A 15,185-nucleotide genomic window follows, 5' to 3' on the forward strand; every position below is an offset into this window, starting at 1 on the left:
AACAGTTAATAAGTGGTAAAGATACATACAAGCAGTATTAATTAAGATATTAGGCTAATATTTCACCTACCTCACCAGAAATGATAAGAACAAACACGAATGTTGTCAAGATTCCTGCCCTGGAAATCCTGGTTCAGTTTGGCCAACCACAAACACCTTTTGTTTCTCAGTTTTTTGCACTCTTTTCCTTGATTTGTTATAACTTTTGGCAGTCTATAGTCCTCCAAATGTTTTTCCTTGTCTGACCAATTATTACAGCCCAAAACATTACGATAACTGAACATTTTCAGCAGCAATAATTAGCAAAATATGTGAGTTTCGTTAAGGTTCAGTGGCATTAAGTTCAGTGCCGCCAATATGGTCGATTGATGACGCGTCATGAAAACACTTTATTGGAAAAGTACAAGAAAAACAACCCAGCAGTAAACAGTAAAACTGTTAGCGCTACAAAAAGTGTTCATAATTAAAATAACACATTAAACTAAAGATGGTTATCAGAGCCAAGGCATCAAGCTTATTACAGAGTTTGTTAACGAATATGTCAAAATAAAATATTGATTTGACTCTAAATTAATTTGAAACTTTTCTGTATGGTACTCTAAGAAAAACAATAAAAACTTTGGCTTAGCAACAAGATTAACACTGAAACATTACTTTATATTCTTACCGAAGCTCTTTGAGGTAATTTCACAATGATAGGTGTAAGATGCGTCGATTGCGTTTGTATGAAAACGAGTTTGAGCGAGCTCACACAGTGTTTTGAGACATGGAAGTATCGCCAATTCAGTTACCTAGATGAGCACTCTCATTCACAAAATTTCCATAGAAATTAGGAAACTGACTTCTTAATGCTGTGGTTGACTATTCAGTCAATAGATTTGATAGATTTGAATGATGTAACCATGAAGTTCTAAGCATTGAGGTGAGGTCTTTATGTTTAAATATGTGAAACTGACTGTGAATATTGGAATTATATTACATTTAAATTGGACTTAAACAATGAAAGTGGCTTTTAATATCACTGATAAATATTACTGACTAGTGTTAGATACTGCCATGTACTGGCAATGTAATATTAATTCACACCACGAAAATTACAGTTATGACAAAATCTTTTTATTACAGCTTTGTTGAATTAGCAACATACAGACACTAAAGGTACACTACAACAAAAATGACAAACACATTTTCTCACTTTCCTCATCACGCCACAGTACTAACTCATGAACATACTTTGTTTTGTTTATATTAACGTTTATTACTTACAAGCCATAGATATGCTAGACCTTCACTTAGCATTCCACTACTGTCTTCTCACTTGTAGTAAAAGACTTTTAACCTGTAAAGAAACAGAAAACTGTAGTATTTGTGCTTTTATGTAGTATGAAGGGGTAGTTCATCCAACAATGGAAATTCTGTCACATAGATGAAGATATACTGAAGAATGTTAAGTTTTAAACAACACCATTAGCTGCTTTTCCACTGTCGGGTTGAATGGTTCTAAAAATAGTAAGGAATGGTTACGGTTAGATTTCAGTGTAGTGACATTGCTATTCAGAATAGCTCACTTGTTTGTTCTCTGATTCTGGCTGCTAGTTACTATATGTAGCTGGCCAAGTGCACTATTTGAGCGAAGAAAACAGATATATATGAGCATCCTCCATAACACAGTCACTATCCATCTCATACTGCATGTAAACACTTGCCTAACCAAGGAAATGACTGACACATTTGTATTATGAGCTTGGTTGTCAACCCCACAGTGGAAAATAAAATCATATCCATACCGGTTAGGCCAGATCAGCATGGATAGCACAGTAAAGTAACAAGAATGGTTAAGAAAAAATGAAAACAAAATAATGATGAGCAAATGATAGAATTTTCATTATTGGATGAACTGCTGCTATGAGTGAATATAAAGTCACTCAGTCTCTCCAGGCTCAAATGCTTTGGCAGTGTTGGGCCTGCACATTGACAATTCTGAATCATTTTGAAGCAACAATACAGTTATTACACACTAATTACAAAGACATACATTTTTACCTATTGTGTGCACTGATAAATTATGCACAACAAGCCTAGAAATGTGTATTAAGAAAGTAAATAGGGTTAAATCTGATTTCATTAAAGGTGCTTTATGTATTTTCTTGACTGTACTAAAGCATAAAAACACCAATGTTAAGTTCACATACTTGTTTCTCCAAAAAACAATGTTACACGTGCATTCCATGTCAGAATGCCCATTTTTGTTTGGTCTGTGTGAATCCGCCCACTTAGAGTTTACCCAATAGTATTTAGACAGCCTGGGTTGCCAGATTGCAGACAACACAGTATACTGCAACCATGAAAGTGAGCAAACGAACCGCAAAGATCGCAGATTCTACCCAACCTAAAAAGCCTCGGGATTAATCCAAAAAGCTCCATGACCACAGGCATATTAAAACACAGATAAAACAACTCATCAGTTTACAGTGTAAAGCCCAAAGTATACTTAGTTTTTGTACGTGTACGCTAGCATGTGCTTACAGTCAAACGCGTATTTAAAGTAGAGCTGCACGATTCTCGTTAAACTGAGAATCACTATTTTTTGGTCTCAAATAGATCATGATTCTTCCACGATTCAGTTTGTTTAAAAGTGTTCAATTAATTTGGATGAATTATTAAATATATATATATATATTTACTTATTTATTTATACAATCCATTTAATACACCAATTTTTAATATTAAAATTATGAAGTGTTTTGAATGATTCAATGACTCATTCATAAATACTTCACTTGTTTAATTACTAGATGAATCAGCATTTTTTAACGTATCTCTTGATTCAATGACAAACACATTTTTAACAGTTACTTGCTGCTTTTACCTAGTGGTGAAACAATGCAATAGAAACAAATGCTATTTGAAGCGACAATTACTTTCAAAAGATGACATGCTCTATTTTGATCACTACCATAGACATCAATGTTTATATCTGAACTATGACATTTAATCCCAGTATTTGTGTTATAATATGATCGACTATAAGACAAAAATAATACTGTGTATTTGAAAAGACTGTTGTGAAGCTGTCTGCTCTCTGTGTCAGCGGCAGTATGAACACAGATTTGAATCCTCCGGCAATAGAAATGGAGAATCGCTGTCATTTAGAAATGAGATTGTGTGGGTGTTTGAATTGCCATCTTGATTTTTTAACAACTGATCGTGCAGCTCTATTTCAAAGTACACTCCATTTGATGATGTGTGTGAATGTGGACGGTCAACACATGCATTCTAGAAAGCTTCATCCAAGTCCAGTGTCTGCTCTATTTTCTCCTATAAGTTATGACCAATAACAAAAATTTTTTTAAACTCACTTTCTCATACCCTCTCATTCACAAGCACTTGTCAACGTGACTGTCTGTTGTTGTTGCGGTCTCCACCAAGGCTGCCAGGTTTTCACAACAAAACCCTCCCAATTGCTACTCAAAACTAGCCCAAAAGTAGCCCAATGGCATTTAGATAAAAAATGCGTTTCGAGGGGGTTGGGGGGTAAAATACACGTTTTTTGGCGGGGTTTTCCTGGTAAAATTAGTATTCCAGGACCTAAATATTACGTTATTGGGGTCGCTTACCCAACCCACGGCAACAGTGTTAACGTAGCCCAATTCTGCAGGAAAACCACGGACTTGGTAACACTGGTCTCTGCTATTTTGTTGTTGTTGTTCTGTCTCTTTGGTTTCGTTTTCAACTGTGAAACAATGGTGCGGGGTAGTGCTGCCACCCTGTGGAACAACTGATTACTGCAAAACAACTTCAATACGCATGTGCAACCTGCGTGTAAAAAGTATGTGAGGTTACAAAAATTGGGTGGTGCATGTAACGCACTGTACGCTGTCTCTCGCGTACACGTAAAAGGTGAAGTATACTGTGGGCTTTAGGTTAATCGCCTTCCATTGTCAGTTACATGTCCTCAATCTGACAACCCATGCGGGTGTTAAGTCTGAGGAAGAGGGGGTGTGAGAAACAATATTTTGAATTTAGACCGCAGTACCCATTTCAACCACAACCTGTCATTATTACATACTGCACTTTTTACACAGTAACAATTTCAATTTGATCTAAACCCCTTCCCCAACACCACTCTCATTGTTTCGCTGCATTTCCAGGTAGTTTTGGGCCGTGGTCCTTCCGTGTTGCTCCTTCAGGTGGCGGCGTAGAGCAGGCTTGTGGGCAAAGCTGACGTGGCAGTATGCACACACGTGCGGGCGCTCTCCGCTATGCAGGTTCATGTGGTCGCACAGTGTTGACTTCTGAGTGAAGGTCTTGTGGCACAGGGGGCAACAGTGGAGCTTGGAAACTCCACGGTGGACGATCATGTGGCGGTTGAGGTTACTGGAGTGGCTGAAGTGCTTGCCACAGCATGGACACACGTACAGCCGGTGTGTTGACAGGGAATGCATGGCTAAGTCCTGCGTTGAGGAAAACGCTAGTCCGCACTGCTCACACACCACTGGTCCCGTTACGCAGGACGTGGATCCCACCACTGCCACGGACTCGTCAGCAGCTCCGTGTTCATTTGTATGCGTCCCAACTCCCATCCCCTCTTCCCCGCTGGAAGGTTCCACACTGAAGTGTGCAGGACCTCCATCAGAGCCAATCTCTTCTCCTTGTCCATCTCCAGGCCTGTAGTCAATGCGGATAGTACCGTCTGCGAGATGCTGATTGGACAGGTAATCAGCTCCAAAGTCCGCTCCAAAATTGCCCATGATCTCATCAGGGGTTGGGAAACGCCAAGCCTCCTGATAGTTACCCAATAGCTTTCGGTCCTTGAAAGTATACCGCTTCCTGTGTTTAAACCCTCTTCCTCTGCCTCCCCTGTGCTCTCCGTGTCGTCGTCTCCACATGCGGCCTGTCCCTCTGAGGCCATTGCCTTTGGCTCGGCCCTCCATATTGGACTCATCTACGCCTGCGTCCAGCTGACCGTGGTCGTCTAACATGACAACAGCTTCTCTATCTTCCTCCTCAGCACCGGGGTTCTTCTCTGGGTCTTGATGTTCATCGTTGATCTGCACCTGAAAGATGTCACTCTCATGCCCCTCCTCTCCCTCGAAGTGGCCAGATGCATCTGATGCTTTAACCTGTTATGGTAAAAATAAATTAGTTGAACTTGATATACACAGCTAGGCAAACTACCAAAATAAGTGCTGATCTTACGCCATGTCTAAACCAGTGGGGTCATGACATGAGAAGTCAAAATTGCCTTGATCTTATGGCATATAAAAATTCTTTGTATTATTAAAACATCCTGCAAGTTTAATAGCTTCAAACATCCACCTCATTCTAAACAAAGCATTTATTTAATCAAGCTCCAAAAATGGCTTGTTTGGATCTGAGGTGCAAGATGACGTCACAAACATTTGCATAAACACTGCCTCCAGAGGAAGGTATTGATGAACAGCCATCTTCTCACCATAGGCCCGACCCAATAGGACCCAATAGGACCCAATAGAAATTACAATCACTGCCACCATCTTGTCTACACTGTATACAGTAAACAGATGCATGTTTGCTTTCTGACAGTCTACGCTGTTGAGTCTGTCGTCAATAGGACAAATTGAAAGAATGTTTGCTTTGACGCGTTTGGTTTAAACAGCTTTTTTGCGTCTTTGTTCAGATATCAGAAGGAACAAGTGGATAGTTATTTTTAATGGGATCCCAGACCATTTCAGAGGATTAATCAGAGCATTTTGTTTTGTAAACGAGGCACAGTGTCACTGAGAGTTCACAAAGAAACATTTGTTGAAAGATGAAGCAGTACTAGATCTGACTGCAGCTGCATCACAAACTGTAAGTAAATTATTTCATTATGCTTTGTCTGGAACTGGCCATTTTTAATGTTGTCAAAACACCCACATGCAATAGCGAGGGGACGTTGATACTATTTCCTATGCAATGATGTTAGCCAATCATAACAGTGGCCGATTACTGACAAGCCTTAAAGGACACGCCCCTTAAAACAAGTCGTTTAAGACAGAGGGTCAGAATGAGGGTTGAAAATAATTTTTCCATATATTTAGGTTTTTTTGTGCAACATGCTTTAACATTATAAGTAAACCTCAAAAAACATTAAAATAATAAAAAAAATAATCCATGTCATGACCACAGTTAGCTTGAGAGTGTCAATACTAAAAATCATTAGCATTATATCTTTCGGCACTGTTAGCATATAAAGCGAATACAACAGATATTTACATGGTGCATGGTCAAATCACTGTCATCTTTGTGAGGGATGTTGGAGAGTTCAGCATCGGCAGCCTGGAGCTCCTTTCCTGAACTGTGAGGATGCAGTGATGCCGTATCAGAAGGGGATGAGATGGATCCCAATGAATGGGTACTTCCACTGACAATCACTGGCATAGACTGAGGGTCTTCTGATTTCACAGTCTGAATAATAAATGGAGAAACACAGAGAATTTTGCATTATTTTTGTTACTAAAGGGTAATTCTACACAAATGTCAACCTTACAATGAAAAAACATAGTTTTTACTATACTGACAGCACAGATGTCAGCATTTGCTGGTTTAAATACCCATGTGAGGTCTCAAAGTTTTTAAAGCATTTTTTTTTAATGCATTATTTTCCATAGTCTGGTAAGTGTTTTTTTTTTCAGGCTCGTCACATCCATAACAGTACATATTCCTCATAAACAGACAAATGAAAAAAAACAAAGTAACAATTATATGCTCTGTGTAGAGCCTTTGCTTCTCTATTTGTTGGGTACTACAGCATCTGGTTTCTGCATTTTCATTTGCAGAAATCCTACAAAGTATGTAGTCTCTTAAAAACAATGTCCTCCTTTGTCACATTCATAATGCATGATTATTTCCCTTTTTTAACATAGAAAACTCATGCATAGACTGATATTTTTCTGATGTTTAGTCTCTATCAACAAGGGTTCATTAAAAGGGTCATTGGATGCAAAGTTCCCTTTTATACATTGTTTGAACATTAATGTGTTGGCAGTGTATGTACAAATCTACCCTATAATGATAAAATCCATGCAATGGTTTTTAAGTAATCTGTAAAAATAATATCCCCTTTTTCAAATCGAGCCACACCGACAGAGGCTGCTCTCACAATAGTTGATTGACATGAGTGTCTTACCTCAGACCTGCCTTAAAACAGCTGTAACAGTCCGACCTCCATTGGTCTTAATAATGAACATAGTAGTCATCATTTACTCCAGACATCTGAACAGCTGAAGATGCAGTGGATTACATTTGTTTGTGAATGGAATGCGCCTCCCGATCTACATAAATGTGTCTATGTTCACGTGACACATTCGTGATCCAGCTTCACCAATAGCAGAAGTGAGTATAAGGGTTTTTTTTATGAATCTTTGTGATCACCTTTCCTAATAACATGCTAGTTAGCAAGTTTAGCGGCTAAATGCGGTTAGCTGTAAAAGTAAACAGGCTCGTCACTCCACAGAGAGAAGAGAGAGGCGGGGCGAGCAGAGCTCATTAACATTTAAAACAACCTCAACCAGAACAGGATGATTTTTGCAGAGCTGATTTTGGCAAGGTAAAAAAAAAAAAAAAGTGTTATTTACACTACCATTGAGAAATTTTAACCAAAGCATGTTATAGACTTTTTATTAAGATGCTAAAGAATCATGTAAACTTGTGGAAAATGGGCATCCAATGACCCCTTTAAAATATAAACAGATGGTTTGGCTGTCAAACCCCAGCAAATACCAAAACAGCTATAGAAACAGAACAACATTATGGATTTGGAATGCAAATTTCTGGTCACATGGACCCCTTTTATGGTGTTTTGTCTACTAGACCTTTTATTGGAGCATGACGCTATGCTTTTGCTGAGCATAGAAGCATTCGGTCTGTCAGTAGTGGGCCTTTGAAGATAATCTACAATGCACTAGCACGTCTGGTCTTCAATCAGCTGAAGAGGACTGCTGGTCTCAGTCCACTAGCTCCCAGCTGTGACCAGAATCAAATTTAAGGCTTTGATGCTGGCTTTCAGGACTGCCACTTGAACTGCAACTCCCTACATCAATCCACCTATACCTTCACAATGAGGCACAACGTTGCTTTCCAAAACATTCACCCTTTTTGCTCCACTTTGGTGAAATGAGCTGTCAACCTCCTCCCAAAATGATAAAACCAAAGCTGGTCAACATCAGTCCTTGAGAGCCACAGTCCTGCAATGTTTCACTCCAACTCTAATCAAACACCCCTGAACAAGCTTCTCAAGGTCTAACGGTTACAAAGGCTCATTTCACTTACCTTTTAGTCACACACTTGTACACTTCCCTAAAGACTTCCCCTCGGGGGAATCCCCGCCGCCATTTTGATATGTGTTCCATTTTATGAAGTGGAAGAAGGACGTTTATTTGGACAGCCCCTCGACCCCTCGATTTTGACCAAGGGAGCTAGTCTAATTCATATGTACACTTCAGGCTGCTCCATAACCCCAATGCAACACGACTATGATGTCATTGCAGATCATGTTAAAGAAGTCATTGGAGGCCAATTTTCCACAAGTTGATATGATTCTTTAGGGTCTTAATGAAAAGTCTATAACATACTTTGATTAAAATTTCTCAATGGTAGCATAAAAAACACCTTTTTTACCCTGACAAAATCAGCTCTGCAAAAATCAACCTGTTCTAGTCGATGTTGCTTTAAATGTTAATGAGCTCCGCCCGCTCCACCCCACTTTTATCTCTGTGGAGTGATGAGCATGTTTACTTCAGCCGTATTTAGCCGCGCTTAGCCACGAAACCTGCTAACTAGCACTTTATTAGTAACGGCGACTGCAAGATTTCATTAAAAAAAGCCCTTTTACTCACTTCTGCTGTAAGTGAAGCTAGATTACGAATGTTTCGCACAAATGTAGACGCAATTGTTTAGATCGGGAGGTGCATTCTCTTCACAATCAAAAGTCATCCACTGCGTCTTTAGCGGCTCAGATGTCAGGAGTAAATGATGACTACTATGTTCATTATTACATCCAACAACAGAACACCTCAATTGCTTAGGAGCCATTCTTGTCTAGGTCCCTGTTCCGGCATCGAAACAATGGTGATCGGACTGTTACTGCTCATTCAAGGCGGGTCTAAGGTAAGAGGGCCGTGTCAATCAACAAACGTGGGAGTGGCCTTTGTTGGTGTGTCGTCACACAGACAAGATGCTGAGAATAGCTTGATTTGAAAAAGGGGATATTATTTTTACAGATTAAATAAAACCACTGGGTGGATTTTTGTCATTATAGGGTGGTTGTGTACACACACTGCCAACACACATTTATGTTTAAACAATATGTAAAAGTAGCCTTTGCATTCGATGACCCCTTTAAAGGTCCACTGAAGTGCTTTGAAACACGCAGCGCTATTCTGTTGATGTAATTTTGACATGAAACACGAAGACAGGGCGGGACACATCAAACAGTCCCGACCCCTTTTTGTACATAGCCAATATTGTTTGACTATATATCTCAGCTTGGGCCAGAGCAGTTGAGCTCATTAAGCCGCATGTGACAGCGTATGACAACCACAATATCATCCATGTCGCTATAAAACATAGCATTCTGTGTACAATTCAAATGGGTTCAGTACATTTTGTGGTCTGCGTTGACTCTATTTTGTGCCGGAGCAGACTGTGCAGCTTCATTCCCTATCCCCTATATAGTGCACTACGTGCCATTCACCATACAAAAAATACTAATTTTGTGAACAAGCGACTGATTTCAGCCGCATATTGAGCATCTATTTATAGCGTAGGGGGCGGGACGCTTCATTGATTGGACAGAAAGTTTGATAAGAAGCTGAAGTGCAGGGTGATGTCATCAAAATCGTTGACCCATATTGACGGAAGTGAGAGACTGCAAGAAAACCTTTCTTGTATTCAGACTTATCTCACAATTCTGACTTTTTTGTTTTTTCAGAATTGCTTGGTACAAACTCACAATTCCGACCTTTTTTCTCAGAATTGTGAAATATAAACTCACAATTGCAAGTTATAAAGTCAGAATTGCGAGATATAAAGTCGCAATTCTGAGAAATAAAGTCTCAACTGCATGATATAACTAGCAATTGCGAGTTATAAAGTCAGAATTCCAAAATATAAAGTCACAATTCTGAGAAATGAAGTCAGAATTGTGTGATGCAAACTGGCAACTGCGAGCTATTAAGTCAGAATTGTGAGATATAAACTCGTAATTCTCTGACCATTTTTTTTCTCCTCATAACTGGACTTTATAACTCGCAATTGCGAGTTTGTATGTCATAATTCTGAGAAAAAAAGTCAGAATGGTCAGATACAAAGTCGCAATTGCGAAAAAAAAAATGTCAGAATTGAGAGTTTATATCTTGCAATTCTGACTTTATAACTCGCAATTGTGTGTTCATATCTCACAGTTCTGAGAAAAAAAAGTAAGACTTGTGAGATGTAAACTCAAAATTGCGAGAAAAAAGTCGCAGTTACCTTTTTTTATTTTTATTCAGTGGCGGAAATGGGCTTTCATAAACAACAGCATTCTGCAAAACGTCTCCTTCAATAAAGAATTTCTGAGTGAACTGTTTCATTAAAGAAAAATTAAAATTTTGTCATTAATTACTCATCTTCATGTCATTCCAAACCTGGAAGACCTTAATTTGTCTTCCGAAGATGAATGAAGGTCTTAGGGATTTGGAACAACATGTGAGGTGAGTAATTAATGACAGAATTTTCATTTTCTAAGTGAACTATCCCTTTAAGAAGAAACAAGGTCTGCAATGATGACCAGTGTATGAGGTTGAGATACTCACAATAGGGCTGCGACTCCGGGGCTGCATGTACTGGCTCAGGGCTCCTCTGCATTTCTCCACCACATGCTCCATCTGCAGGTAGCTGGCTGCAGTCAGGTAGTTCACAATCTCTTTGGAACTGAACTGCAGCATCCCTGTGTAACAGGACTGGAGGAGTTCACAGACCACCGCTGAGCTGTGTAACATTGACACCTGCTGGAAAGGCAAAGTATTTGTTGACAATCAAAACAAGGAATGGTTTGCAAAATTAAAGTTGCAGTGAAACGGAAGTACAAGCAGATCTTCCATGTTGTGATGTACTTTTGAGCGCCACTGATTACTGAAGAAAGAAGAAAAATGTAAGGTAGGGACTTAGTTTTATCAATTGGTTGTTGATTGGATCGAGGCAGATATAAATTTGAGTTTCCAATTAATTATAATAAAGGTGCACACAGGTGAAAAAAGTGCACTTCCATAATGTACTTATTTTCACACACTAATTTCTACGTAATATACTAAAAATTATACTTCAGTACTTCTTAAGATAATCTTAAGAACATCTATGTTTACTCAAATGTGCTATTTGTATAATTTTTACCCCTGGTTTCACAGACAGGGCTTAATCCTAGTCCCAGACAAAATGTAAGTCTAAACTGCTTCAGCTGAAAGAAACTTGCATTGACTGATCTTAAAATATAACAGTGCCATTGTTCGGTCTCAAGATGCACACCAGTAATGTTTTTTTCTAAAATACGTTTCTAAAAATGACAAATTTGAACTATGGCCTAATCCTGGCTTAGTCTAAGCCCTGTCTTTGAAACCAGGCCTTAGTATATTAAGTACAAAATTAGTGTGTGAAAATAGAGCACTTTAAGTACATTGTGGAAGTGCACTTTTTTTTTGCCTGGGAAAGTTTAAGTGAACAAAATGATTGGAGAAGTCTGGCATATGTTACCAGAGAGAACTCTGCTGTTTCACTGGAAGAGTTAGGACATTTTGATTCAAAACTACAAGGTCAAAAAATTAAATGTATACAAGGATGAATCATTCACAATAAGGTCAATAACATGCATTTAGAAAACGGATAGGGTTAATTATCATTTTATGCAGACATGCTCAAATTTGCATCACTAATAACACCAACTGGAAGTGCATAAGTACTGATTTCACAAAACCAGTCATAAGCAGCACGAGTGTTTTTGTAGCAAGTCAAAAATACATTGTATGGATCAAAATTATAGATTTTTCTTTTATGCCAAAAATCATTAGGATATTAAATAAAGGTCATGTTCCATGAAGATATTTTGTAAATTTCACTTCAAAACTTAAAGGAGAAGTCACAATTTACAGATAATGGACTGATATGGTCCCCCGATTTTGAACCTCCAAAATGAAGTTTAAAGCAGCTTCAAACAATCCCAAATGCTGTTGTAAATAATCCCAGCTGAGGAAGAAGGGTCTTATCTAGCAAAATGATTGGTTATTTTCAATTTTAAAAATACAGTTTAAATAGTTTTTAATGTCAAACGCTCATCTTGCCTTTCTCTCCCTGAACTCTTTGTATTCTGACTCAAGACAGTTAGTGTATGTCGAAAAACTCCAATCGTATTTTCTCCCTCAACTTCAAAAATCATTTAAAAATCATCCTACATCGCTGCAGAAGTACCGACCCAGACATTGCAAAGTGAACATGCAAAGAAGATCAAACACCCTTAACAAAAAAGGTAAAACAGCGATATAGGACGATTTTGAAGTTGAGGGAACATGAGATGGGAGTTTTTCGACATACCCTAACTAAAATGAACCGGAAAAAAACAGTTCAGGCAGAGTAAGACAAGACAAGCATTTGACATTAAAAAGTATATAAACCGTATTGTATTATTTGTATGAAAATAACCGATCATTTCGCTAGATAAGAACCTTCTTCATTTACAGCCGCATTTGGGATCATTTGAAGCCGCATTTAAACTGCATTTTGGAAGTTCAAACTCCACCATATCAGTCCATTATATGGAGAAAAATCCTGAAATGTTTTCCTCAAAAAACACAATTTCTTTATGTTTGAAGAAAGAAAGACATGAGTACATTATCTGTACAATTTTTGTTCTGGAAGTGGACTTCTCTTTTAATTTTTGATTAGTAATATGCAGAACTTCATTTGGACAACTTTAATGGCGATTTTTTTCAATATTTTGATGTTTTTGCACTCTCAGATTCCAGATTTTCAAACAGTTGCATCTCAGCTAAATATTGTTTTACCCTAACAAACCATACATCAATAGAAAGCTTATGTATTCAGTATACTAAATAAAAAAAAACTGACCCTTATGACTGGTTTTGTGGTCCAGGGTCACATATTATACACACACACTCTTGTATATTTGGTCTAAGCGGACTCTTCATAGGTGTAATGGCTTTTATACTCACTGAATAAATTACATTTTCTGTCCCTTAACCCTAATACCACTGCAAAACATAAGCCTCACAAAAAACTTCTGCCTTTATTTGGATTTCAAAAAAAGAAAAAAAAGAAAAAGAAGAGTTTAATGGTTTTAAGCCATTTAGTTTACAAGGACACAGAACGTATCCGCATAAACCATGTTTATGTTGTAATACACGTCATTATATTCAAACACACATATTTTAGTTTCACAATGACCCAACTTTAACCCAAAATTTTTTTTAGAATAACTCAAAAAAGTCTTAATAAATGCAGCTATTATCCCTAAAAGAAATAAACAGTACTGAAGTACTGAAATAGGTCAACAAACAAAGGACTATCTGGAGATTTTATGTTCAGAAATGAAAGTGTCCTTGAATGGACCGACGGAGGGAAAGAATGGAATTTCAGACTTGCTTGGAATGCACAACTACACTGTAATAAGCTGTCTTCTTTTCTCCATTTATGCACAAGGTACACAATGCAGTTCATTGTGGTCCACTACAGTTTATTATACAAGATTTTAGGAAGGGGTAATCTGAAATCACAGACACGAATAATATCCAAATGTGAAAACTTAGAGTTATATCTTATATCTTTAGATTTGTGGCACACTATTTTATTAGATTTCATTAAATAAATAAATAAAAAAAGAGCAAAATAATACTAACGACACAGAAGATCAAATGGTTTGCGTCTGATGATGCTGTAACTTCATCAGTCTGAAAGCACGAGAAGCTGCTCACCTGTAGCTCTGATGAGGGGTTCAGAAGAAACTGGTCTCTAAGAAATGCAGAACAAGCAGCCAGCACGACCTTATGACCCCTGAACATGCGTCTGCCTCCAGCCACAATGGTGACATCACAGAAGTGCTGCTGTGTCCGCAGGAAGTTCATGTTGCTCAGGGCGGTGTCCCCATGCCCAGGCAAACGGAAACTCACCACATCCACATCCATGTTTTTATTACAGCTAAAACAAAACAACAACACCAATTTATTTAATGTGCAATATTATATTAATACAAGCAACAGATATCTACTTTTAAAACGACAATGGAATTTGTTACTCTTAATTTAAGAAACTTATTTCAAACAGTAAAAAGCTTTCTGAATATCTGTTATTTTAATTTATTTATTTGTGACACTGGAGGAAATTACATATTAACATAAAAATATAGAAACAGTATGTTCATAAATATTCTCATAACGCCATGCATTCACATTTAGAGGAAATCAGAGGCACAACTGTCCTTTATCTAAAGTCTGAATGATCATTGTCATGGGATGTTTATATGAGTGTTAGGCTAAAGCAGCTCACACTGTAGCATCTTTTGTTTCAGACTGACTGTTTTACACACTGCCCTTAATACAGTACAAACACTTCACTGATCTGATAAACAACACGAACTTACTTGAGTGATTTGGTGAGGAGAAATCAGTAATCCTAAAAAACACACGAACTTCTCACATTTATGATGTCTAGAGCTCAATCCAGCTCCATCCACATCACTGGACGAGCGAAAACACCAAACTAAAACACTCGCACTAAACTCGCTTACATAAATCTGTTGTCTTCACGTGTCTGATTTGGCTCATTCCTACTGTGTATTTTCCATTGCGCTCCGCGTGTTTTAAAACAATTACAGCTAAGATTCGCAGAATGAAATGAAGTAAGAAAAGTTAACAGGAAATTTCGAACCCGAACGATGATTTTCAAAATAAAAGCCCCGTCTAGACAACAGCCGCCATGGCTCAGAGCGCCAATCGCCCGTTTGTTTACTCTACAGTGCGCATGCGTATTAGCGAGACCGTTTGTTCCGTTAAACACGATTATTAAAAAACGTTAAAATGACGTGGACTCCTTCTACATGCATATACCATCGCTTTACGACCTCGTAGCCCACAGTAGGACTGTTTTAAAGACTGTCGTTAAAATCAGTTACTATTTGGAGA

At 38.1% G+C, this 15,185-nt stretch overlaps 1 protein-coding gene across 2 annotated transcripts; it reads right to left on the minus strand.

Annotated features, from left to right (window-relative positions):
• Positions 1 to 1,287: 1,287 nt before the first annotated feature.
• zbtb12.2 (zinc finger and BTB domain containing 12, tandem duplicate 2) lies at positions 1,288 to 14,971 on the minus strand. Of its 2 annotated transcripts, none has more exons than XM_051136854.1 (5): positions 14,645 to 14,971; positions 13,980 to 14,202; positions 10,815 to 11,006; positions 6,238 to 6,429; positions 1,288 to 5,123 (listed from the first exon to the last, which is right to left on the minus strand). In XM_051136854.1, the coding sequence occupies exons 2-5, from the start codon at positions 14,187 to 14,189 to the stop codon at positions 4,104 to 4,106; spliced, it is 1,614 nt and encodes a 537-aa protein (XP_050992811.1). In that variant the 5' UTR covers positions 14,190 to 14,202; positions 14,645 to 14,971; the 3' UTR covers positions 1,288 to 4,103. The 2 variants fall into 2 exon arrangements, with proteins under 2 accessions (XP_050992811.1, XP_050992810.1); XM_051136853.1 differs by having other exon boundaries at positions 10,815 to 11,009.
• Between the last annotated feature and the right edge of the window lie 214 nt (positions 14,972 to 15,185).

Source organism: Labeo rohita, chromosome 19, assembly GCF_022985175.1.
Source record: "Labeo rohita strain BAU-BD-2019 chromosome 19, IGBB_LRoh.1.0, whole genome shotgun sequence".
NCBI lineage: Eukaryota > Metazoa > Chordata > Actinopteri > Cypriniformes > Cyprinidae > Labeo > Labeo rohita.